General features: G+C 43.2%; 1 protein-coding gene across 2 annotated transcripts in view; it reads right to left on the bottom strand.

Moving 5' to 3' along the window:
• Positions 1-6,804: 6,804 nt before the first annotated feature.
• Positions 6,805-27,190, bottom strand: part of KCNH1 (potassium voltage-gated channel subfamily H member 1) — a 179,516-nt gene continuing 159,130 nt past the window's right edge. For both annotated transcript variants that reach the window (XM_082755628.1, XM_082755629.1), the window contains exon 11: positions 6,805-7,774. In XM_082755628.1, the coding sequence (XP_082611754.1) occupies positions 6,926-7,774 (849 nt within the window). In that variant the 3' untranslated portion in view covers positions 6,805-6,925. The remainder of the gene's footprint in view (positions 7,775-27,190) is intronic.

Genomic DNA, 27,190 nt, shown 5'->3' with positions numbered 1-27,190 from the left:
AGCAGCCTTCAGCGACCTCAGAATTAAATAAAAAAGTACATGCCTTCACTCTGTTACTCTCCCCTGTTCTAAGTACAGGGAGCACAGTATATATAACATCAGGCAAAATAAAGCTGAGACTTTCATGCTGGTCAGTGAAATAGCAGCAGCTGAAGATACAGTCACAGCACACACTGCTGTGGATGCAGAAGTGATGGTAAAAATAGCTTCTCCTTGTGCTCCTTGGCTGTAGCTGGTACAGTTTAGCCTCAGCCCTGTAGGCTGAAAGCTTTATGCTTTATTGCTGTTCCTTTGAAGATTAGGTTCACAATCCCATGAAGTATTGCTGTGCAGGTGACAGCAGCGCTCACCAGACCCAAAAGGGTGAGGAGGCAATGGGCTAAGATCATGCTGCAGAGAATGAAGCACAAACAGAGGTGTGAAGCTCACGGGGTCTAGGCTGACATCCTGAAGAGTAAAATCCTGTACACATACCCAGACCGGCTGCTGGTCGCAGGAGCAGTGATCTCGGTATGGATTTGCGTCACCTGGCCCAGGCTGGAATCCACAATGCAGGGTGCTAGGATGGTTGTTCCACAGAAAACCTGCCTCCAGCTTCCAGCGGCCCTGCAAGTCTAAATCCTGGCTGTGCTGATATGCAGCAGGCCAAAGTCTGAGGAAACAACCTGAACCATTTACAGCTAAAACAGTGACACCAAACTTCTGTGCTGATAGCACTCCACACACAGAGCAACAGGAACAAAACAGTGAGCCAGAAGCTCTAGAGAGTAAATTAAATCCCCTCATTGCTCTAACACACATATATGCTACACACAGAAAAGCACACCAAGGCGATTATAATGTATAAAATAGTTTATTACTATAATAAATAAAATTAAACTTTTTTTTTACAAATATTATTTGTGCTTGTTTAAAAATGTTGAACAGGGATATCATTATGTAGGTGGCTGCATTTGTAACTGAAACATTCCCAAACAGCATGTATACGTACGTACACACACTGTCTATCTACTGGCAGCTGCTTTGCTGACCACAAAAATAGTATCTACTTGTTCTCTTTGTCTAGTCATGCTTCATTGAACAAAGTGACAAATGCCAAGAAAAAGAAAGAAGAGTATTTGGTGGATTTCAGAAAGGATAAAACCAAGTGAAATACACTTAAAAGCGCCAAAGCGACTGCATTAACTGCATATCAATAAAGTGTCCATGCAGTGGTGGCTAAATATTGAAACGCAGACAGGTTTCCAACAGATGTACAAATATTGATTGTATGTAGGTACAATAATATAACACATTCATTAGAAAACTTCGTATTTCTTTATATAGCAGTTCATCCTGATACAAGATTATTGAACGTCTTTCATCTACAGCTAAAATGATTCTTTTTCTATGTTAGTGGTCACAGATTCAGTGGGAAGAAGAAAAAAGGACATTAGCCTTTCAGAACAGAGAGTGAAAACCCCAAACTGCTTTGTTAACACCAGGTGTTTAAGTCCACCTACAGAGATGTCCTGGGATTACACATCAAATATGTTTACACAACACTCAACAATCAGTTTGAAACAAATTACAGTTGCAGGTAATTTCACATTAGCGTTGTTGAACTGTAAAAAAAATCTTTGAAACAAACACTTTCGTGATATGACGGGCTGGCTCCCTGATGTACAAAAGTGTTTAGACAATAATTATGTATCTTGGTTTTGTAAGGGGAGAGGACTATTGGAGTAATTTATTATACCAAGAAGAAGGCAATAAGTGGAAAAATAAATGTGATTACCAACAAGTGATTTCCATCAGATTTAGAAAGCTAATCAAAGTGCTTTATCTTTAGGCAACATTGTAAATACTACAGAACATTAAGAAGGAAGGAGAATGGAATCACAGTTTGAATTATGTCACTTATGAAAGGGTCTTAAGGCTAAATGTCGGATATATCTTATTGCAAAAAGCTTTATTTTCATTTAATTGAATCAACACTTGCCACAACAATGTGGTCAAAACTATGTCTGATTAAAGGATGCAGTAATCTACTGCACCTCACCTCAAATTTCTGGAGCTTCCCTGCACGGGTCTCTCTCTAAAAAGTTTCTTGCAATGAATCAGAAGTGCAGCTGAAACACAGACTTTGTTATTGCCAAAACACCCACAGGAGACTACGTGGAAATGAAGAATTCAGAAGGTGCTCTTCACCACCTAATACCAGGACAAGAAAGCAGAGATGCAGTGACTGCATGCCACAGAAGGATAGGCTCAGCACCTTTGAGACATCCCCTGGTACCAGGAAAAAGAAATCCGCCTGTTCCACAGTCCCTCTTGCAGGAGAAGCCACGAGAAGCGATACCAGGGCAGCTTAGCTTCAGAGACATTGTGAGTGAGCAACAAATGGTGGCTTATGAGCCGTATTCCCACCAGCTATGATACAGCATTTTTCCAATGTCACACGGTTTCCTTTTCCTATCACAGCATCTGCCAGATCTTCTCTCAGTCACTGCTAGCCAGACTAACAGGATAAAGTTGAGGCCTGCTAGAGAAACCAAAAGTCTTGGCCTTAGAAATTCAACATTTAACAAACAAGATACTAACTAGGACATTCAGTGGGTAGCTACTGGGAAGATTGAAGTTCCCATCTTGAACTGTAATCATTGAATGAGGGATGTGCTTTTACGGAACAGAAACACAATCCATAGACTTATCTGTACATAGATATTATATATATGTGTGTATGTACACGCATTTGCACAAGTGTAATCATACACATTGTTGTTTATATAGCAAAGACAAATCATGTATTAAATTCTTTCACAGACTGGTTAAGAGTGATTGAAAACATCACCAGATATTCACAGTAAATATCTTGTTCGGTTCATTAAAGTGAAGTACTGTAGAAGCAGAACATCACCTTCGAAGCTGTAAAACAGGGTGCTCGCTGGGATTCAGAGCAGCACTGTGAAAGAGATTTAAAGCAAGAAGGGTGTTTTTAAAAGTATACAGGTAATACCAGACAGAAGTTAATGTATCTGAACACAGTAGGGGTGAGGGTTGGTTTTCGCTTTTTTAATCCTGTGCTGCATATTGGTATTCTGGTTAAGCACGAACTTTTACACGTTTCCATTTTAACAATTCATAACCCAGGCTCTTTCTCTGAACCACCAGCTTTTGACTGAAATCTCATTCGAATATAGGGTAAAAACAGAATGCATGATCACTTTTTGATTAATACAGGCTCTTTAGCAGGCTGTTAAATGGTAGAAGCACTATGCCAGAACACCGTTAAAACAGGGGCTTTGTTTTTTCTATTCTCTTACAGACTGTGTAAACATTTGCTAGTGAAGGGGCAGAATCTCTCATGCTCAGAGGTCATTCATTTCTAAGCTGAAAAATAATTTTATTGAGGAGGCTTGCTCAACATGTAGGGAGAAAAAGGAAAAGCTGACAAAGAAATGGAAGAACAAGTAAAAATTACCATGGGTATGTACACCACCCAGCCTTAGGCATCCAAGTTTAAGGCTCAATAGAGACAGATTTGCAACAGAGGTGCTTTCAATCACTCTCTAAAGGAGAATCACTGGATCTACTGAGCCAGGGCACTACACTACAGCTCCAAACCAGTCTGAGGGCCAAAGCAGTCACTGGTTCCACAGCAGGCAGAGTTGTGCTCAATTTAATCACTAAGTAGCCCAGGGAATCCAAAGACCAAAAGCTCATTCTAAATATTTTTTCAAATTCTCTTACAATGCATACTGGTTACTGAGGGATGATGCAGTCTTCTAGAACTAGTTTTAGTACCTACCAGTTCATAAAATCATAATAAAATAGGTCTGATCTGTTACAGCTGTGCAAATGTGAATGACATTGCCTGCTGCCAGTGCTGACCTGCAGCAGATGCCTTGAAGGTATCACTGGAGGGAGCAGGGTTTTTCTGGAGTTTCATGACTGTAACAGAATCAAATCTGGCCATATTCTTCAAAGACATTACATTTTAAGTGTAATTCCGTAGTATATTACAGTCTTTCAAGGCTTTACAAATGGATTATAGATGGCTTTATAGGCTATTATGAAAGCCTCATAAAAGCCTTCGAAATGGGCTCCGCTACACCCACCCCTTGCTGTACGGCAGGCAGCAGCACACCAAATCACGCTGAATTGGGCTGCACGAGAGGTGCCCCCAGAAGATGGAGACTTGGGCTCCCTTACAGTACTACAGGTGGCAGAGGGGATAACTGGGGGATTCGGCAATCAGCAGCACCAGAAACACCTTAAACACATCCCTGAGGGCACATGAAACATACCACTGAGAAACATCAACAGAGTGCCAGCAGCAAAGGGCCAGGTAACCTGCAACTGCACACATAACTCTATGCCTGCACTGCGATGCTTGAGATATCAGGCACGTCCTTTGGGGGTTATAACCATTTCCTCCCCCATCTGCCTCAGCTAAGCCAATTTTCATGTTTATCCAACTGCAGGGAGATGGGTACCTGCTGAGTTCAGCAAGACTTTCAGCCTGTCACAAATTTTCTGAAGGAAACCCAATGTTGGGAATATAATGCTGCAGAGCACTTCTTCACCTGGATTAGAAAACTGACACCAAGGTAGCCTCTCAAACCCTGCTGGAACTTTTGGGCATCAATTAGAAATACATACATACTTGTAAACCTGTGGTTTATTCAGGCATAATTTCACTGTTGGATGAATTTACTGACTGACGAGACTAGAGAGAAAAATCACGTAGGAGTTTCTAACTGAAAAAAATGCTGTGTGGATTTCTTATGGTAATCACGGCATAGCTATTGCAGGTAACCATTGCCATTGACAGTGATTAAAGCACTGCACGCACACACACACACACACTGTGATTTGGTCAAAAAGAGCTTTCTGCAGTACTGTACATCTTCGGTACATAGCTGTCACCAGTGGAAAAAAATAAACATGAAACCAGAAGTAAATTCAGGAAATAGCACCCCTGTTTCATAGCAAGTCACCTCTCTAATGCCTTTTCTTGGGAATGGGGGAAAGAAAGTGGCATACAGACTTGATCCTGATAGATGTTTCTCGGGAATTTTTCAGTCCTCGGGTAAGATTTTTTAATCTCTGGGCACTTCTGTAGCGGACAAGGGCCTATGACTCTTGAAAGCTAACCCTAAACCAGCTTCAAACCACAGTGCTGCTCTGAATAATCAGCATCTCAGAGCAGGGCAGTTACTGGAAGAGCAGATATTAACAGATATCCTGCCTCCTGAGCTCCCAGCTTGTCACAGCACAGCCCCGACACTGTGCCACTTCCCCAGGGCACCTTGCACTTCCCCAGGGATGACTGGCACAGTTCTGCATGGCCCCATGCAAGCATCAGGCCACCCGAAATCCTTTCAAATTGGTCATTTCATTTACGTTTTACTTACTTAACCTGAACCAAATTTTCTTCCCCCAAAATCATGTCATATATATATATATTTTTTTTTTTTTTTGAATTACTTTGTACCATAGAAAAAGAATGAGAACTACTACTGAACTGTATCGACCTACTGCCATTAAGAATGAAAACCCCAAAAAGTGTTGCATCATGCTTCTGTGCAATAACCTACTGATAAATAGTGAACGTACCTGATCAGTGGAGAGAATTTACTGTGAATACACACCTCTATCCCAAGCCTTGATACCATATGCACTACCCTACTTAGTGAATAATGAACAGTAGTTTTGGTAAAGTGCTTCAATCTTCCTCCAAAGAAGTTATGAAAATATAAGTTTTGGAAACATCTTTAAGAAGCAGATCTTCTTGTTTCCTTGCTACAATAGTGCTTGTATACAGTAAGCACTGTATTTCTACCTCTATTATCCATTTGCTTTCTAGCTAGATAAGATCAGGAACAATACATTTGGGCGTAGAGAAAAATGCCACAATCTAAAACCTCTAAAAGTTCTGTGAAAGCCTTTGGCTACAGTGAACATTACCAAAACAGAAACTTCTGAATAATAATTTAACAAGAACTAAAAGAGCAGATTCATAGCAAAAATGGGACATAAATGCCACAGTACATTTTCCCAGGGAGGAACATCTGCAGAACAGCTACTGGCACCGATGCACCACGGTACGTTCTGCAGTGGGCAGGACACATTCTGCACATTCAGTGGCTGGAGTTAAAAGCAAAGGTAACAATATTCCATAACATCTGAGGCAGAAGGTAAGCTTTTGTAAACCAGTATCCTGGCTCACAAAATGAGAATGTGGATGATCCTGTTTATTGACTGACCTGAAATGCTATCCCTGTTTCTGAGGATGTTGTTAAATGTAATTGGTTGAGCAATATGACAATTAAGAAAAAAATGTTCATTTTTTCAAACTTTTTACAACTCCCTTAACTCCCCCAAATGAACTTTGGTATCAAGTAGCACATGTTCATTCTACTGCACTTTGCTTTATTACAGGTATATGAAAACATACTGTGGCATTTAACATGCTGAACAGGTGACTGAGACAGTGACAGCAGCAGAAAAAAAAAAAAAAAAAAAAAAGAAAGAAAGAAAAATGCTGAAAATGTAAGCACCCTGGCAAGTCCTTATTCATATAGGCAAAACTGAGCTAACTACATAAGGCATGCTCCAAAAACCTAAGAGGTCACCTGGCGCTCACTGGGATGGCTGCTGCTTTCCGAGTTCTTATTCCAACATCCTGAGGGAGAGAGGGAGTGGGGGGAATGGGAACCAATGCAGAAAAGAAAAACTTTATAAACTGTACCCTTGCTGTCAAAAAGGCTTCAGAGTCAGCTGCCATCTTGACATGAGGTTGCAATTCCTGCTACCGTACCTTTTTAGACACAGGGAACATGCTTAGTGAATTGGTCCCTCACTCGTTTTTGAGATTAAATTTAAAATGTTAGGGGGGTGGTCTGTTTGTTTGATTGATTGTTTTTCAGAAAGAAACACCTCAGCTAGCTCCAAACATGTCTTTTTCTGATTCTGGAGACTGGGGCCTTGATATTTCAAACAACTCCTGTGGTGACTGGGAGCTTCTTCTTGAGGTTAATATCCTAAGTATCTCTGCAAGCTGTTTTTCTATATTGGTCATTTTTGTGTTTAAAGCCTTGATGTCCTCTTTCAACTCGTGTTTCACTTCCAGCATGGTAGCCTGAAGAGTCTGTTCTGGGATAGGATAAAAGGAATGCTTGACCTCGGTAAGGACCGGGCTGCGGTCCTGCGGGCTTCGTGTCTCCCCAACATTATCCAAGCGCAAGTCACTTTTTGTGATGCCACTGTCACAAGAGTCTGTCTTCTTCAGGGTAGCTTCTCCCGAAGCTTTAGTTCTCTCAGGTAAAGTCTCCATGGATTCTGCTTTGGAGACTTTGTTCCAGTCCTCACCTTTCCCACAGGCATCTTTGAATTTGGCCCAGCCTTTCCGTCGAGGGTAATCCCCCGACGCTTTGCACCCCGTGTACTCCGACGCCGGGGCCTGCAGCTTCGCCTGGTCGGACGCCCCAGACGTCGAAGCCGACTGGTAGGAGACGGGGGTGGCTGGGCTCTCCCGTACGGTCACCACGCTGGCTTTGACCACCGAGCGGGCCGAGGAGTGCTCGCCTAAGACGTTGCCCTTCTCCACGTCCAGGTCATCCGGGTCTCTCCCTCTCTCTGCCGCGAGCCGCGCTTCCTTCTGCTGCCTGAAGCGCTGAAACAGCCGGCGGACCGGGTGATCTGGTGGTAAAATCAGAGGGGCTTCGTTCTTCCTCTTCATTCTCTCCTCTTCTTCACGTTTCACATCGCTGATTTTCCGGAACACAATCTACAGGGGGAAAGAGATTTTGCACAGTCATTAACTGCACCCTTCCCAAGGGGGAGAAGTTGTAGAGAAAGAATTATTTGAAAGAATTAATTATAACCAACAAATGCACAATCTTTGTGCATTTACAGCAACACTACTGCAGTTTTCAAGTGTCTTATTTTGTAAATGTGGCTTATTTCATTATTTAAGCTTATCTGTCTTACAACATCAGAAAACAAAAAAAGCTCTCCAGTTCTGAGAAGTCACCAAAGCAGTGCCATGGTACATCTAATGACCCCAGGAAGAGTTACTTGCCCTGCTTTGTCTTACAAGAGACTTCTTGCATTTGTTTTGCTGATTCTAGGATTGAGCACCAATATTCTAGTATTATAAAGAGCCACTCCCATGTCTTACAGTGGCCTCATCCCTGAGCTACACTCAGGGTGATGTGTAGCACCACTTGCTACACATCATGCAAAAGTTCTGGTACTATTTTAGTTCAGTGGACTTTTTTTGCACAAAGAAACATTAATTTTCAGTTTACTTTCCTAATTATACCTACCTCAGCCTGTAAGCTAAGCAGTCCCTGTGGGAGCAGCCTAAATGTCTTTGGTACCAATGAAAACATCATGGTGCCAACACAACCCCAAAACACAGCAAGGGAGCGTTTCTTCCCTGAACTTGATGGCAACACATTCTCTTAAAAAACTCCATGTGCTTTACATTATTATTATTGGTATTTTTCAAGGAAACAAAACAAACAAAACTCCTATGGGGTATCAAAGGTGACCCAGCAAGCAGTTTGGTTTGAAAATGGCAGATCCCCATAGCTGAGGGTCTCAGTACGGAGCATAACTGCTGTATCCCCCAGCTTCTACTGAGCACTGTGCCACCTGATCTCTTCAGCTGCCTTTGGGAAAACCTGCTCTGAATCCTTATACTCCAGTGCAGAAATAGCTTTCAGGTTCAAATCATTATTAGCAAATGTGTAAATAAACCCATCCCTCTGTTGCAGAGAGATTTGAATTAAAATAAACATCATAAGCACTGCTTCACTGGCACACATAAAATGCGTGTTTCTCTCGACTTCAATGCTTCTTGACAGTTCTGTCATTGTGAAGCAGGGAGAAAACAATATCTTAACGCTGCCTATTTGGAAAGAAGAAGTTGTCAGACTTGGCAGCGTTTCCCAAATGCAAAAGAATAAAATTAGCGTGAAGGATATTTTATTTTCAAGCCGCAATTAGGAATCTAAATGTTAGATAAGAATAAGAAAACTGAGTACTTGACAGTACTATTTTTTTTCCCCAGGAAACTCGGTCTGCAGCAGGCTCAGTACAAAGTGGACAAAGAAGCATAATCCTTAGAAGTGAAGGAATACATGTAGCACTTACTCACAGGGTAGGAAGAATCAATACAGTGCTCCAGGCTAATGGCTTCGCACACTGGCAGTCCCCTGCTTTAACTGAAGGAAGGGTGTCAGCCCAGTGCTCGGCTTGAGCTCAGCCTTGCCAGGCAGGGGCTCGGGGTCATTCCTGCAGAAGGCTGAGGCTGGCTCTGGGGGCACAAAGCCCCAGCGAACCAAGGCAGGGCTCCTACCACCTCATGCAGCCAGTAGCACAGGCTCCATGCTGCAGGACAAGAGAAGCCAACTCACCAGCAAACACAAAGAGGTGAGCGCTGGGCAACATGCTGCTGGCAGTGCCCATCACCCCCACGGGTCCCACTGCTTTCCACTGTGCTGCCTGGACGAGACCTGGCGGTGCTGAGCATACCTGGCCATGCAGGAGCTGCCACCAGCTTTCTCCCTGTGTGAAGCTCAGCCTCAGGGCCCTGACCATACCCACATCATTACCTTCAGGGGATCAGATCACAACAGAAGAATGAGCAGAGGTGGAGGGAGCAGTTACAGAAGATACTGCCTTTGTCATGGGTACTGCTACCATGCCGAGGAGATCCCTCATTTCCATTTTGTGTATGAGGCCTTATACCAGCGACAAGGCAAATACACCACGGCAGCAATCACCTGCATGGACGCAAAAATGCAGCCCTCAGGTCTCCCATCCTGTCCAACACACATCTGTGTGACAAGCTGCGCTCATGCAACGCAAATCGAATCTACGTGCATTTTCCAGGGCACGCAGCCTCCAAATCTTGGGTTGGCTTCTCTTACCGACCTCGTAAGACACTGGATAAATACCTGTCAGAGTGCAACTCATCTTTGGGAAGCCCAGGAAAAGCTGCCACTGGTCTCGTTTTTGGCAAGCTCCCCAGTGCCACATTTTCTTAAGAGAAATCCATAGTTATGGATTAAGCAGAAGTTTTATAACCATGCAAAGCTCAGCAGGAACTGAAAATACTGCAAAACTGCATTTTGGATTTTTGTTGTTGCTGTCTTTCTTGATGTTAAATGCAAGTCCTTACACATAAAAATACCCATAACTGCTTTAAATGGACTGCTTTCTTACAATTGTTGAGGAAAAAAAAAAATGGTAAAACAGCCAAAATAAAAGGCATTCAGAAAACGTGGTGGTTATGCTGACATATGTATACCTGCCCCCACAAGCAGTCGGAGTACAAAGGAAGTGAAAATAGTTTTATTTGTTATAAGGAAGAGAAGTCCAGACCTACACATCAGTTTTCATGTGGAATTTGTTAGGGCTACAAATATAAATTTTAATCGAAGTTAAATCCCAAAATGTGGCAAGGCTCCTCAGACAGTTTTTTAGTTCAATTTCTCTTTATCGCTCTCTCCAAGCATTCATTTTTTTCTGAGAAGGGATAGTGCAGAAGTTATGCATACAGAAAAAAACTAGTGGGAACATTTTAAAAGTATGTGAAGACCTAAATATGTATGAAGAACCTGAACTGCGATGAAGTAGCAAGAAATACAAACACCAGGCATAAAAATGCACGCATCACACATCCATTCTCAAGTCTGGTGTCATAACTCCATCTTTATTAAACAGGTGCTGCATCTTGTAGCTCCACAGGAAAGACTCACAAGCCAGAAACATGAGTACTTGGGTACTGTGGGAATATTAGCCTAGAATTGCAAAATAAAATAAAATTAAATTAAATTGAAAAATAGCTCTGTTCGGCACAGATTACTGCAGTCACCTCATAAACTCATGACTGAGGTATGCAGTTATGATGACTCAGTAACAATTTTATTTGTGGACAATGCACTCAGAGAAGTAATGCACGCATATGTCCCATTGACCTATGACAGCATAAACCCTGCTGCCACATTCCTGCCTGAACATGAGCAGTGTCCAAGGAAGAAAGACAGGATTACACCCAGAAAGATTTCCTTTCCTCAGTATTAAGCAGTTGTGAAGATGCCACAGTCTTCAGAAAATCTGGGGACAGGTTCCATCCTCTTTTTAACATGCAACAAGTTTTCAAGCTGCATTTGTAGAATCGATGCCTTTAGAGATTAAGGTCAAGATTTATCCCCAAAGTATTCAAAAACTCAGATGGACATAAATGAATACTCAAACTACTTATTTGGTTATCAAATGCAGAGTGCCCATCAACTATTACTTGGATTTTCCTGGGCTCAGCACTGAAACACAAGCATCATTTCAATAACACATCATGGGCATTTTTCATTGCTATGACTTCCGTAATTTCTTTACAATGGGACCAGAGGAACAGGCTGCAATGTGACTTCCAGTGTAAGGTAGGTCACAGGATTGCTCTGGAGGGGCATTCCCTGAAGGCCACCTCATAGCAACGAGATTACATCATTTAGAAAAATACTCCATTTGATGGCAATGAAGAATCCATCACCACGTCTTGATAAAAGATGCCTGCAATTTTTGCTTTGATACTGAGTTTGTCTGACATCGGTGACGCTTCTGTTCCTTCCTCCCTCACACTGTAAAACATTCGCTTTTAGAAACTGATTACAGAGTCTTATGTTCAAAAATCTCTTCAGAAGTAGTAGAGCTAATCAGGTACTACTGTGAAGGGTTTAGACAATGATGTTTTACTGATATTAAACAGCCAAAGTCCCAATGTTTAGAATTTTCAATTTAACTCTAAGCCTTCCAATTTTAACTCTTCAAAGACATTTGAATTCTTCCTTACCTTCCAGCATTTTCTATAGTCAGTGCTTAAATTCTCACTCTTGCTCATAGCTGGAATATATAGTTGATTTAGTGAAATACGAGGGTCCCTTTAAAAAGGCAAGTAAAACAACTAATCCTACAACGAGTCTTTCAGCTGTTTCCCTCTGCTGTTTCACTGCTATCCATTCCTCTTCCAATCTCACTATTTGCACTGACCTGATGCTTCTCTAGCGCTATCCAGTATAGCTCCAAGTTGTTTCTCCTGGGCCGTAACAAAATGGGAATGGGCACAGGGCTGCTCACTTTGTTTCATGAAGACACTTCTGAGAACCTATCCCAAGTTGGCCATTGCAACACGATAAAAGCCTGACATGCACAACAGACAACAGTGTCCTCTCATCAGAGCAGACTCAAATATAGGTACGGTAACTTAAGTGCCTCCTCCCTTTACACAAAGACTGGGGTTGTGAGGTGAATAATAGGATGGGGGTATATAAAATCAGACACAACACAAAGATGAGTAGGCAAGGATCGATTATATACAGGGTGATATGAAAACATATAAAAGCAACAACAGTGAATGATAGTGGAGTCACATTAAAAAAAAAAAAAAAAAAAAAAAAAAGTTCGTGGTTCTTCGCCTGAATGCAGTAAACATGAAAAAAAGCTAAGAAAGATATTCTGAATGCAAAAAGGTGCATGGATTCAGCTGGAGAGCAAGCAGCTACTTGGTAGAGAAAGGCATTGAGGGCTACCAAACAGACAAAAGTGGTAACCTGCTCAGGAAATCTCCTCAGTTAAAAATAGTTGGAAGCTGCAGGAAGTTATTTGCAGGAATTGTCACAAAGAAAAGCATTGTTCTTATTGCTTCCTTAGTTATCCCTAGGCAACCCTAAATGATTATATAGGTCAAATCTGGAACTGCTGCCTCAATACCGAGGAAACATTTTCAGTGAAGGTGATAGAGGAAGTGCCAGAGGGAAAAACATCAGAAGAAAATATAATAAAGGCTCAAAGATCTGAACCTTAAACATTTGAGCAGGCTGTTCACGTATTACAGACAAATGTTTGCTCTGATTGCACCCTTCACTTGCATATAGAGAGAGGCAGGACTAACAAAGCCATTAGTTTGTGGTACTATGTAGATTTGACACAGCTTTGTAACTTCCTCAGGTTTGAATGAAATGACCAAAACTGGTGTGTTAATTTGGTACAACAGGGAAGACTTCTTGGTGCACACGGGAAATTAAGAAGTCCACTGTCTCCAGCTGCTGCTGTAATGAACAGCTTACTGGGGGGCTTCGCCATCTCTGAGCGGCTGGAAGGCTGCAAAATATACCACAGCGATGCTGTCAGCAGCACAACAGCAATTCATTTTCTTTAACACTCTGCCCTGAATGTATGCACGGTCCCTGGAAGGTAAAAAACAGAAGGGTGAGGCAGAAGTAACGTGTTAGCAGCTGTATTCTGGTCTTGTTGTTATCTGATTGTAAATGCAAGCACTGTGCCAGCACTGCATGAGACAGTCTTGAAGATCAGGGGGAGCTTCATTTAAAACACATGAATATATTACAAACCTTATCCTGTCAGAGGCTAAAAAAGACCTGCTTGCATCTGAAGTGGAAAGGATTGTTCAGTCTTCCACAAAAATACCCGCATTTCTTTGCAACTTTGATTTGTAAAAACTGATCCAAGACCCACGGGAATAGGTAGAGATATGGATTTCAACACGTTTCAAATCAGACTGTCATCACGGAGTTACAATTATGAGGCTCCCAGCCACAAAGCTGCTGCTATTATTAGCTCTGCAAGCTTCCCTTCTTTCCACCTCTACAGCATGCACGAATACTGCAAGATTTGGCAGGTTGTCCTCAGCGTTAACAGCAAGTAGCATCGCAGCATTTTCCTCTGGTGCTTAATAATTCTCTTTCATGGATACAGAAACATTCACAGAGTCTGGAAGCGCCAGATATCATAAACAATTAAAAGCTTAAAATTACTTCATACGGTGCTCACAGAAAAGGGACTTAAGTGTGAGGAAAACAATTATGAAGAAGGCATTTATTACTATGCAGCCCATCTAGCATCTGCCAGGAACTGATGAAAATATCTTCGGGCTGATGTTAGTCCAATGAAAATTGGATCCAATCTTTTTCCTTTTTTTTTTTTTTTTTTTTTTTTTAGAAGAAACTATGAGAAAAAATGATAGAGACAGGCTTGGCAAAAATGCTTTTGACACTGACGTTGAAGAAGCTAAAGCTGCATGTGATCAACATAGTGTGCAATGGTGAAAAATCCTTATAGCAGCACATTAGCAGGTCACAGGGAAAATGGTGGAGGAATGAGACTTTGTCTTTTACAATTACAAATTCAGTCCTTAGAAAGGAGCGAATTAACCTCTCACGTAATATAGGATCGAAAGGGCAGGCTCATAAAGCTTCCCACCAAAATCTGCAATGGATTTCACTGCCATTATCTAGATGATTCCTGGGTTAAGCACTAGTCTCAGTTGCACCTCTAGGGCATAAAGGGAATTTGTGTGAGAAGGTATATGAGTACACAGGTCACATTTATGACAGGCGAGAGAACAGATTCCATTATGCACTTCAAGCTTCAAGGCACAAGCCACAAAACAGAGATACCTGTTCAAAGGCTGGTGCAAATTACCCAGTTTGTGTGTTGTCTGGCTTTGACCCTGGGTTTTAGCAGATGATTTGTATGTGGGACTTAGGGCCATGCAAAAACACACATCTGCAGTAACATGGCAGATGTCAGTAGGTCCTCCCCAGGTTTACTGGCTGCAACAGCAAGATTTGGGTTTTGCTTCTGAAGAGGCACAGGTTCCTCTCCAGTTAACGTCATACTCCTCCCAGGGCACTCCCAAACATGCCTATTTCTGAAAACTCAGAGCAAACCAAGGCTTGGAAGGTCCTGGTGGTGGGGCTGTAGAGTGCTGTTATTGGGGTGCTGGGCCCAGGAAACCTCCGCTGTCCCTGGGGCAGCCCAGGAGCCGTGGGTGGGCACGGCCCCCTCCATCTCCAGGAGGGCGTTGTTCTGTGGGGACTCAGCCCTGCCCTTCAGGCAGAGCACTACCTGCTTACTCTTCAAAAATCAGACTTCTGGGCACAGCTAGATCATCAGTATGCAAGTGTTTGGAAGAAACGCTAATTCATAATTTAACGAGCACTCATGCTATACAGCTGAATAGAGGTAACAAGGTTTTTAGTCTATACAGTACGACATCTGGGCTAACTGCTACTGTCATGAGCACCAGCAGCTTCAACTGCACTGAAGCTCTTCCCTGTGACAGCATATTTTGTAGCCTAGTTACAAATTGTAGAAATACTGATTTGAATATTAGCGTTTAATCATGTCACTATTATTTATTTAAAAGTTCTGCACAACTCAAGGCTCCGCTCCTTTCTGTCAAACTCCTCATTCTAATTCATGTTTACAGGCTATGCTAGCGTGAGAGAAAAGGAAAAAGATTTTACAAAAGTACTACTGAAAATAAAGTGGAATTATGTGTCCAGAGCAATCAGTGGAAATAACAGATTAAATCTGGTTATAACCTTATCTACAAGCCTACACTAACAAGTTTTGAGCCTTCAAGAGATGCCTTTTCCCCAAAGTAGGATCTATCCATTGGTCAATAGGTTGGATATCCAAAAATTCACAATTACGGAACATTTAGCAACCTTGTTCACTAACTTATGGGGAAAAAAAAAAAAAAAAAAAAAAAAAAAAAAAAAAAAGTAAAGAATAATACAGAAATGCACCAAAATATATATTGCTAAAGATCTACTAGATCTTCATTATTTGTGAGAGGAAAAGTACCTGTTACAAGCAAATACTGAACGTGTGGGCAAGGGCTTTGGGGAACTTGGGCTAGATCTGAGTGGGGAATGTTACACCAGCTGAGGACTGATACATCTGCCAACATTTGAAGTGTTCTGCAGAAACTTCTGGTTTGTAAATGAGGAAAAAATAATGTTCATGCTTCCTGCCTAACAACTGTCAGTAGTTTCCAGCAGCAATACTTAGAAATTACTGTTTTCATGGTTGTTTTATTTATTTATTTATAGATATATACATATTTTTGCCTTTTTAGCACATGTGGTGCTGGTGTACACACCCCAGACACACAAACAGCTCAGGGAGACTCATTTCTTCTTCTAGACCAAGACACTACCCTCATTCTTGGGCAGACAAGTCTGCCTCAAGAATTGCTTTAAGGAGAGCCCAAGGCACAGCAGGAATTTACCTCTCTGTCACCTAAATTACAGCTATACAAAATGTCACATAATCCAACATCTAAAGAGTACAGCATGCCTTCTCAGGAGTCAGAGGCTGTTTCCCCAAACCTCCCGTGGCTTGCTGCTATTTGTCAAATGTTTTCTGAAAAAAATCAGGAAATGTGTGTGAGTTAAGGATTTGGGATTTTTCCCCCTCTAACACAGAGACATCTCCACCTGAAATCTGAAATGGATGCAGAGGTTGTAGAGCTGAGGAAAACAATTATGTGTTCAGATAATGGTTAAATTTTGCAGTTTCAGTATTACATTTTAGACACCAGCTTCCCAATAAGATAATTTTCTCTTAGCCAGTGTCTCTCTTTCATGCTTTTTCTTTTTCCTGCTTTCATTTGTCTGCATTCTGTCATTAGACTTAAAGTGATTGACAGGTATTTTACTTTCCAAGAGGGTATCAAATGTGTTTTCAGATGTATTCAAATCAATCAGGCAACATCAGTCCCAAGAGCTTACGAGTCATTCAGCTACTTTTGAATGCCCACTCATAAACCAATCCACACAAACACAATGCTCAAAGTCCCTGATGTACAAGGCTTGTGCAGCTCTTGAAATTATAAACTGAGAATTACATTAAGCTCAGCTGAAAGTTCAGTGCATAAATTGCCTCAGCCAGAATACTGAAGATAAACAAACTAACCTGCAGCTCTGCTTAATAAGAGAATTAATCCTTCTCCAGACTAGCTGGCCCAGCGTGGCGGCACAGCCGTGCACATCCAAGAGCTCAGTCCCACTCAGCTGGTCTGTCCCCTCCCTGTTAAAGAGCACTCTTTGGATAACGTTACGCAAGAAGGAAGCAAACTGTTAATAACCGAATGAGAATCAGCAATAAAAAGTACATTGCTCGCTATTTCCCAAAGCAGCTGTCAAAGCTCTTCAGCCCTAACTAACAGCCAAGAGCTTAAAACCTCGAAAGAAAGAAAACAGTTGACTGTGGCAAGTTGTCTCAGATCTTCTCATTACCAGGAGCTCCTCTTCGCCAGCAGATCCTGGGAACAGGTCTCTGACAGTCTGCTGCCGTCCGGTCCATCTGGAGAGAAGTGATGGCCCTATCTTCCTTGTCAACTGTCAAACCTGGTACCTGTCTCCCATCCAGAAAATGCACAGATGAGCTAATTAAAATCACCAAGAACTGACAGATCCCTCCAAATAACTTCACGGAGAAACCTTTAGAACTGTACTTGGTTTTGTTTCACGTATTTTCATTCTGTAAGAGTAGACGCTTAGGTCCCATGGCAAATACAGACTCAAATGCTGATAGAGGTAGATGCTTCCCATCATATCAGTGTGCTTCATTCACACATCTCTAAATGTTTTACAATTCCTCAATCCTTCAAATATGACCAACTCCATTCCTTTTGTTTATTATTTATACAGTAGTGATGCTTAAGGTTGTATTATTCTTTCAGTTCATACACACACACAGAGCAAAATGCCATTATTCAATGTGACAAAATGGCCCTTTTCATGGGGAGACATCACAGACCCAACTCATATTACAAAATAACTGATGTCAGCCACACAACAATTTATGAGCACCTTGAAATGTTAATTGTGCTAGGTGTCCCTTTCTGCTATGGCTGGTAAAGGTTCACCCTTAAAAGTTACAGGGAAGAGATCCTGAATATCATTTGTCAAAAGACTCAGGTTTTTAAACACAACTAACTTGAATATTTTTGAGTTTCTCCTGAAGAAAACAGTTGCTCTAGAAGAGGTAAACACAATAACACAAGCATATTGTTTCCCAGCAAGCAGACTGAAACAATTTTAAAAAATATTTCTCATCAAATGAGTTCAAAAAATGACAAAATAAAATCCAAATATTGCAAACCTCTACAGGAGCAGTAGCAACTGCAAACTCAGAAATCCCTGGCACCATCAAAAGAAAGCCTAAAATCTGCATTTGGCCCACCCTTTGCTTATATCACGCCTCTCCTTGCATACAGATATAAGCAGATAATATATATTCAGAATAGTTTATTCATCCCCAAATGCCACTTCAGTCATCACACATTCAGACTGTGCTTGCAACTACTTTTGTTAAAAGATTCTGTTCAGAAAAATTATGCCTGTATCAGACTCTTGGACTACACAGTCATGGTGTTGTTTCCCATTTTCTTTGTAGTTGAGAGCACTCACAGACAGCAGAGAACAAATTCACTTTTCCCCTCTGCCAAAAGGATCTGAACAGTTTCCTTTCAGGAGCGTGCTCCAGTCACCATGTTAGGGCTGCTCAGCCAGCACAGGAATCAGTTTGCTTCAGAGGCACCCAGAAATGCAAGGAAGGAAGCTCTCCTTGCCTTCCTCCCCTCGCCGAGCTCTGCACTGTGCCAAGAGGAGCCCGTTCTCTGCAGCAAGGCATGGGCAGCAATGGCTGAGGTAAGTTACTCTGGGAAAGCTGCTCGTGGCCTCCCCTGCCGTTTCACTTTGGATGCACAACAGAGCACCCTGTCTTCAGGGCTGCAGAGTCAGTCTCTATCCTTTGCACAAAATACATTTCCAAATGAGTGAAATGAGTCTAAAAGCAAGGGCCGAAGGAAATCCTCCTGCCTTTAAAAGCAGGGATTTGAACTAAGGTCCCCCATCTTCCCTGTCAGTGTCGTATCGTGGGTAGTAATGGGCATGGATGTGTCACTCATGCTCTGCTGCTGGAGCTGCTCTGCTTTTAGGGACAGACAAGTATGTCGAGGGCAAGAGGGAGCAGGAGATGGCAGAAGTGGTGCTCCTGCCTGGAGATACAGGCCTCACCAGAGAGGTGTTGTCCCCACACTCTGGTTTCTGCTCCAGCAAATGCCTCCATCATTGCTTCAGAATGGAAAGTCTCTGCTGGAGAGGCTGCAACACCTCCTCTCAGAACCCCGTGATAGCAATTTTACTTTTCTCCTCGTCTTCTCTGATCAACAACAAAATGAACTTCCTGAGCCTGAAAGTTATCCCAGTTTCATCCGATAACCTCTTCGTTCTGCTTTGCAGCTCTAAACCTTCGTTTCCCCAAACTATGCTGTCTCATCTCATCTTACAGGCAATATTTCATTTAAGCTTTCACCTCTCCCCACATTTTTCCACGTTACTGAGGCAATGCAAAACATTTAGTTTTTGTTTGAGGGGCAGATTTGAAGAGTTCAGCTGTAGCTTAGGTGAGGTAGAGTACAGACTCTACCTTGCCGTGGTTACGTGCTTCTGAGTGATCAATAAGATATTGATCATTTAACTATCGTGCTTTGCCATCTCCGTCTCTTTAATGTCACATTGGGCTAAACTTAAACACCTGCGGTGACATCTCCTTGCTTCCTCCTAAGGGACACTGAAACACGGTTCCTCCTTGTTCCACTGTTCTGAGATGAGGGAAGAAGGAGATGTGACACAGATCTTGCCCTTGCTGCAGCTTTATATTGATCAAGCTGTCTCTCTTCCACTGGTAAAACTGGGACTGTAATTAACTTCCAAGCCTCGCTGAAACGTGGTGTATTTTGAGTTTCAGAGTTGTACCAATATGCAGGAGAGGCCACCACCAAAGCTGTACCTCAGGTAAGGAGGGAAGTGAAGCCTTGTAATCTCAGCTTCACAGCCCCGCTTACACTGCCACAGGCTTTGTAGTTGTCCACGTGCATATATGGTTCATATTTACATAGCAGAAGTTTATTATCTTTAAAACATGAAGGTATTTTCAAGGAGGCTGTCATACTGTGTTTTATACTACTCATATTCTGGTCTCTTATTTCACACAAACTGATTCTCATCCCAAGTGTAGGGATATAAGGCACCGCCACCCTGGCCAGAAGTAAAGGCTGGAAGCTGCAGGCTCTACTCTCTCTTTCCCCCAAACTGGAAGAACTGCAGACACGGAGAACTTGGAGAAGCTTCTGGAAGCCCGGTGGGTTTGGTGCTGCTGTAGCAGGTGCAGTGACCTTCTGCTTTAGAGCCGTCACGTTGTGTTCCTCTGCTCAGGGAGAGGAGATAAAGGTTTGCCACACACCTCGTGCAACTTGGGGTACACAACCCGGGCCTTATGCCCTTGAGACAGAGTTGGGAACAGTTCCCACTGTAAGGTGTAACCTATAAGTGGACGCTTCAATAGGTGCTGTAAATGTCTTCTGTTACAACAATTACTGTACTTGACTAGTGTACAAATTTGTTTAACTGTTCAGAGTTAAGCAAACAAAACCAAAATTCACTCTCCTCCTGCCTCCATGAGAGCTAACCTCTCCTTTCTGCTCTTTCTTATGCCTTTGTAAGACATCCAGCCTGCTAGAGTTACTGGTCCCAAAACTCACTTAAACATGTTCAGGTGAGAAGATAGATGATCTTACCACAGGCGTAAGCTGAGACATGAAATATATACACCCAGAAAAGGAAAGTATTTCCTTAGCAACTGACGGCTGCAGCAGGCACTTCAGCAGTTAAGTGCGTATAGAAATAATACCAGACTGCTTAAGGAGAGCGTTTCAATACACTGGGAATTGTCACTTAATGGAGTACTCTAATTAGCAACAAAAAAGACAGTATTATGCAAACTCATGTTAGAATGGATCTAAATTCAAGCAATGGCAACAGTAGGTATAGCCCAGTTTACCAGTCTGAACCTGAATAACCAATCTGGGCATGCATATCGAGCAATGACACAGTCGAAGAATTTAACAGAGAGCCTAGGGAAAATCAAAGTGCTTGCACTAACAGCAAACAACACCGAAGAACCTCTTCCTGATGTTGTTTTCAACTAAACACAGAGTGAGTTGTCATTTTACAACTAGCACCAGAGACAGAAAGCAGGATTTTGGCAACAGCTTCAGCGTTCCACATAAAGGGAAAGCGCCCGTAGTTTTTTTGCACAACGACGTCCTCATCGAATGGACTGCTTTTAGGACCATGCCCCGTACTGCAAAATAGCCCTGTTTCTCCATCAATTGCATTATTAAACCATAAATTAGGATATGTCACCTAACTTCTGCATGCCCTTTAGAAAATCCCCGACTCCTCCGTGAGCAGCCACACCGAAAGCACATCTCTGAGCAGGTAGATGTGAGCCATCACGGGGTGGGGGTGGAGGGCTGGAAAGGACTACCAGATTTTAGAGGACTCACAGGCTTGGCAAGGATGCATCTGCTCCCCCACCCCCACAGTCCTCTCAAATGCCCCTGAGACCTCCCACCACGTGTCTTCATCGCCAATCTGCCCATGGCACAGATTTAGATCAGGTTGCAAATTAAAGTCCTTAAAAAGACTTCATCTGGCTCCACGCTACCGATGGCACAGGGGCTTCACTGCAGAGGTTTTGGCACTGGTTTCATACAAAGAGGCTACAGCGCTTCTGGGTTTCGAGCAGGTTTTCAAAATGCCAGAGGAGCAAACACTTTCTCTCAACAAGAAATAACATAACCCTCATGACTCCTGGTGCGGGCACTCCACATCAATCCCTGCTGAAGCCTGGGCGAGTCAGTGCAGAGCAGGTTTACATTCTTCCTGATTTATTCATTTTCCAAAACTTCAAGCTCCTCATCTATTCTAAATCTACAGAAACTCACTTCTAAAAGTTGTGGCTTCCTGCCCCTCTGTTCCCAATTTTTATCTCCTACTGGACTTTCTAGCAAACATTTGACTACAAAGGCACAGAACGGGCAAAGAGATCGGCATTTGTTACGCAGCGCACGGGCAAATTTGCTTCATATTCAGATGGAAACCATTTGGCTCCGAGGCACTGCTGCTCAGTAAATCAGCAATGATTTCCATTATTCGCATTGTGCTGCCGAGGCATCCAGCCCACATCGCCCGTTTGGCTGCAGTAGATGGAAGCACCAGGCAACTGCCAGGATCCAGCTTTTGCTCTTCAGCGACAGAAGGCTCTGGAAAACGCTGTCAAAGAGCGCATGGCATTGCCGGCAAGGATCGTTTAATCCCCCTGAACTCCAAAAACCACTCACTTGTAACTTGGATCTGATGTCAGCCCTAGGACAAGAGTCCCCAGGCAGGACGCCAGTACTGGAGCATCTCTCGATGTGCCTGATGCCTTGTCTGCATGGGAGAGCTGTGCATCACCTCAGCAGGTGGTAAATGAGCAGCCCCACTGCGTGCCTTGCCTGGGTGGCCATGCCTGTGCTCAGAGCAGAGCCCTTGGGACTGCCAGCTCCTGGCATGGTGGCACATGGGGCAGGCAGGACATCCTCACCACAGGGCAGTGGGTGTCTCAGACTCCTGGGTGTCTCATTGCCTCTGGAAAGTGGGTGAGGACAGCAGATGAACTGCCTTTGCTCCCTCCTGGCTGGTTGTTGCATCAGAAGAGGTGAATAGTTACCATACTTAGTCATTGCCCTCCCTTCTTTTTGCTCCCCGAAGCTCAGCAGCAGAACAGGGGACAAAGGGCAGAGGACAAAAATCTCCCCTCACCACACAGCTGAACCCACAGAGCCCTTCTCTCATGGACAGACAGTGGGAAGTGCTGGATATCGCCAATATCTCCTGAATATCTCCTGCTCTCTAACACAGTGCCAAACGCTAAACTTTTTAAAGGAGTTTTCTTAAAATAAATAAATAAGAATCCTGTACATTTGACCTCTCGACTTTCAGAAGGCCCTTGGGAAGATCTGTCAGAGATGTGCTGCGCAGGCTGAACATGGGTGCTGGGAGGAATGGGAGACGTGTCACGGGGGCCTGCTGCTTGGGTGGGAGTGACGCGCGGAGCGGCGCGAGGCATGCAGAGCGGCGCCTGGCTGCAGACCAACAGGACGTGAGCCCAGCTGCACGAAGGCATTTGCTTGCAGACAGACCCAGGAACCTCAACAGCAGCTCCAAGGAATAAGGTGGGTGTCGCATGGGATGCTGGACTACACAGAAACGCCCTTTGAAGACGCACTGCCCAGGAGACTTCTCAACTGTCTGTCCAAATCAGTCTTCTCCCCCAGAATAATTTTTCTAACCAAGTTAGCAAAAGGCCACCTCAGCTTCTGTTAGACATTTCTCTGAACAGGGAAATTTGTCAAGTCCAACATTTTAAACAGATTTTGCCTTTTATACTAATTGTATTCCTTTTACTTAGCCCTTGCCATTTCACATATGACTTCTTAGGAAATAAAACATCTGGTTTATTAATAGAGAGGATTATTTCTACAACATTAATTTTGGTTAAAACAGCTGACATTCAAATTACTGCTCTTCAGAAACATCATCCATGGACCACTGCAAGTTGAAAAGCTGTTACTTAGTGTCATACATGTTTTTCATCATTTATGTGCCGTACAGCTAAGTATTATCACCCGTTCTGCAAACCAGATGCCCTCAGCACATGCTGGAACTGAGTTTGCTGAAAATATGAGTTACAGCAGCATCATTTGACTTTTTTTTTTTTTTTAACTTTTAACTTTTACATCACCTGCATTCAACCTTCCAGCTTTGTCTAGGTGCAGAGATGGTTAAAAGAAGATCCTTCTTACTTTGGTATTAGAGCTGCTCACTGGGAAGAGCCTCAGGTTGGCCAGGGAGGGCTGCAGAGCTGGCCATGAGCAGCTGGTCGCCTGCTGCTGCTACAGCATGCAGACCCAGAAGGGTTTAGCAGAGGCACAGGGTGCTGCAGTGATAACTGAGCCAAGTTACTTCACAGGAGATATTTTAACTCATCAGCACACAAAGCTCATCTTTGCCCAGCTCGAGGGAGCAGGATGCCTGAGAGGGAAAGCAGGGAGTTTTTCACCTTAATAGCTATTTGGCACATTATGTTGCATTTCATTATCTTCTTGAATCCATCATTCACTGGACACATCTAGCACATCAGAGCTTTGAAGAAGCAGTCACCGGGCAGATGAGATGATTTGGCTGACTGTGAGAATACCTTAGCCCATACACTGGGGCAGGGAGAAGCATGGCCCTGCTCTGCACCATGTCCAAATGCTGGGTTAGGCCAAGCCTCCGCTCTCCGAAAACACTTGGCCCTTGTACACGAATGTATTTGTTATTTAAGCCACATCTTGCCAAATGATCCCCGGCACTGGTGCAAAAGCAGTGAGTCACTCAATTGCCTGAGCATTTCCAAGGTATTTACATGCCTGAGTACAACAATGCTGCTCTCCGAGAGGCTTCCTCGCATTCAAAAACTGTTCAAGGACAAAGCTACCGACAGCAAAGCGAAGCGGGTGACAAGGAAACACGCAGTTCTTTGCTAAGGCACTCCCAAACTCGTTGTTGCTGTTGGCTTTGTCGCTGTTCCTGGTTTTCACGCTCTCAGAGACAGACCTTCCCTGTTACTGCTGTGTCCAGCACTTTAACTGTGTTTACAACCCCAGTGGGCATCAGGGCAAGGAAACAGCACATCTCCTCTCCTGCCAGCTCCATGCAGCAGTTCGGCGACCAGTCACACAGCACAGATGTGACCCAGCTGCTCCGAAACATCCAGCTCAGCCCCGACAAACTGGGGGTGCTATGGCAAGGCTGCTCTGCCTCCCTGCTGGTTACCTCAGGAGACACAAACCAGCCTCCTGCACTGCATGGAAACAGCCTGGTGACTGGGGTGGCACCTGCCAAACAAGTGAGATCAAAACTGGGAACAGAGCACGTCACCCTTCCAGTATACACAGCCCATTAACTCTCCTAGCCACGGGCCAGCAGGACGATGCCATATCTGTTTTATAGACAGAACAGAAGATGGGAGAAAATAAATGATTTATTTAAGGCCACCAGAGAAATTTCTTGCAGGGCAGAGAAATGGACTGATATCTCCCAAGTCTTAGATTAATACTACACAGAGGTCCTTCTTCCTCTTGTTGGCCTGGGGCTGGCTGATGGAAAGCTTTTTGCGCAGCAAGTAGTACCAGCCACTGCAGAGGTCCTGCAGGACCTAACTGCTGCAGAGTGCTGCATAATGTCAGTGGGCTGAGGAAGGAGCATGATGATCCAGCTATGCCTTGCTGGATTTGTAGACAGCCACACACCCAGAAGCAGAAGGTTTCTGGCTAACCAACGCGGCTCCACACACAGCAACAACTCGCAGACCAAACACCCAAAGGGAAGGCTGACTGGCCCATGTCCTCACTTTAATTGCAGAAACAAACTGCGAGAAATCTGTGAGAGCACGAGACACTGCATTGAGATGTGTTCTGCATGTAAGGGAATTGGGACTGGGACGGCTCAGACTCCCCGTGGCTGATGGCAGCTGCTTGGCTATTTTTGTTGCTTGCCCATCTGACCTGACCAAAGGCACCGGAGTCAGGAGTCAGGACTGAGCTCAGCTTGCTCCTGGGGAGGTCAAGCACTCCTGGGCAGTGGAAGATGCACTGGGAAAACTCATCATCTCTGATTAGGCCATTGCTCTAATTAGGTCTTCTAAAATCAGATATTTCTAACAGGAAGCTTAAGGGCCTGAACAAGAAAGGGTGACGGATCTACTCTCTTTACTTTGTCAAAGCTGAGGCAGGGCCTGAAGTTGGATGTGCATCTTCCCCCTTCCCGCAATCCTCTGCCAGACTGAGGCTAAGCTTTGTGCCTAGCCACAGCTGATGACACCCTGTTAACACCGGCAGGGTTAAGCAACAAGGAGGTGCCACCACAGCCTCTACACGCTGCTGGACATAGCTTTAGAGCAGCACGGTTTTGTTGGAAACATTTCCAGTTTGTGTTAGGATTACAAAGTCAAACAAGTAGAACAGAGGAAAGTTCAAAGTGTCTTACAGATAACAAATTTGGTCTAATAACATATGGGAAGTATGTGCCATAAGCAAAAGGCTCAAAAAAACAAATCCTGTTCTCAGATGAAGCAACAGGCATCACCCGCATGGCTTCAATTCCTGGTCACTTTCTATCAATTCTGTAAACACCCAGCAATTGAAAGTCTGCTGTGCTCTGTCATATATAGACAGAGAATATAGAGAATCAACACAAAGATAACAGTGGGAAGAAAAAAAAGAAACAAAATGATTCAAATAAAGTAAGTGTTAGATTGTGTTTTTACAGGTCATTTGGTATTAACACTAAACACCACACTTAAACCCCTCTACAGGACATTCACAGGGTATGTAGTTTAACTTTTTAGTCCTTTTTTTTTTTTTTTTTTTAAGATGAGACCAAAAAGCCCTAGCTATAGTCTTTAGGTCACATTTTCAGCAGCTGCTGTCCTCCTGGCACAAACCTCACAGAAGGCTCCAGGACACAAAGCATTCGGAGTTCCTACTGGTGTGATGGCATTGTGTGTGAAGGAAGACAGCAGGTATATGGGAAGCTATTCATTTTAACAAAACATTTTAACATTCATTTTAACAAAAACATCATTTCTCTCCTCCTCTGCGACAACAAAATAATTTCATGTTTTGCAGCTTAGCAGATAGCAAAACCATGTGCTTCTGAAAGACAAAATACTGGCCACTGGCACAAGCAGGTTACCTGACTAAATGGATCTGTCAGCTGCTATATGACCACTGCTAGCAAGACCAGTAGAGTATTTGGTGCCAATTATAATGATAAACTCCAATATACTGCAAGTAGCACAATTAGCTATTGTTTTTTTGTGCAACAGGGTCCAAGTACATAACCATTTTTGTCCTACATCTGCCTTCTACTTGACTGTACATGTATATCTTGTTAACTACAGAAGTAAGGAATTAATTGAAGAAAATAAAAAGCAACATTATATCTCCATAGTCTAAATGTAGGGTGTAAGTACCAACTCCAGAAATTTTTCTTTTCCCAAGAGGAAAAAAAAAAAGGAAAAATCTACAGTTCCATAAGAGATACCATATTCTTTCTTATTTTAGAAGATCGTAAATGAACTTTAAAGTGAATGGGTCCTGAAGCTATTTTGCGTAGCAGGTCTCTCAGTAAAAATCAGTATGATTTGATCTGAAGTTTATAACCAACAGTCAACCTCACTTATTTTTTGTTGACTACCTATCTAGGCTGCGGCACAAGCTTTAGTATCTGCCTGAAACAGATATACAAACAGTATCTGCCTACTTCAATACCACCTTTTACCTGTGAATCTCAAGTAGGTTCAACTTCATAACAGGTTCTGAGGCAAAGAAAATATTGTTTCTTTTGCTGCCTGCATCAGGAGTGAAAACAGAGCATATTCAGCC

Source organism: Aythya marila (assembly GCF_965140915.1).
Source record: "Aythya marila genome assembly, chromosome: 3".
In the NCBI taxonomy this organism is placed as follows: domain Eukaryota; kingdom Metazoa; phylum Chordata; class Aves; order Anseriformes; family Anatidae; genus Aythya; species Aythya marila.
This window is presented reverse-complemented; position numbering and strand designations above follow the sequence as displayed.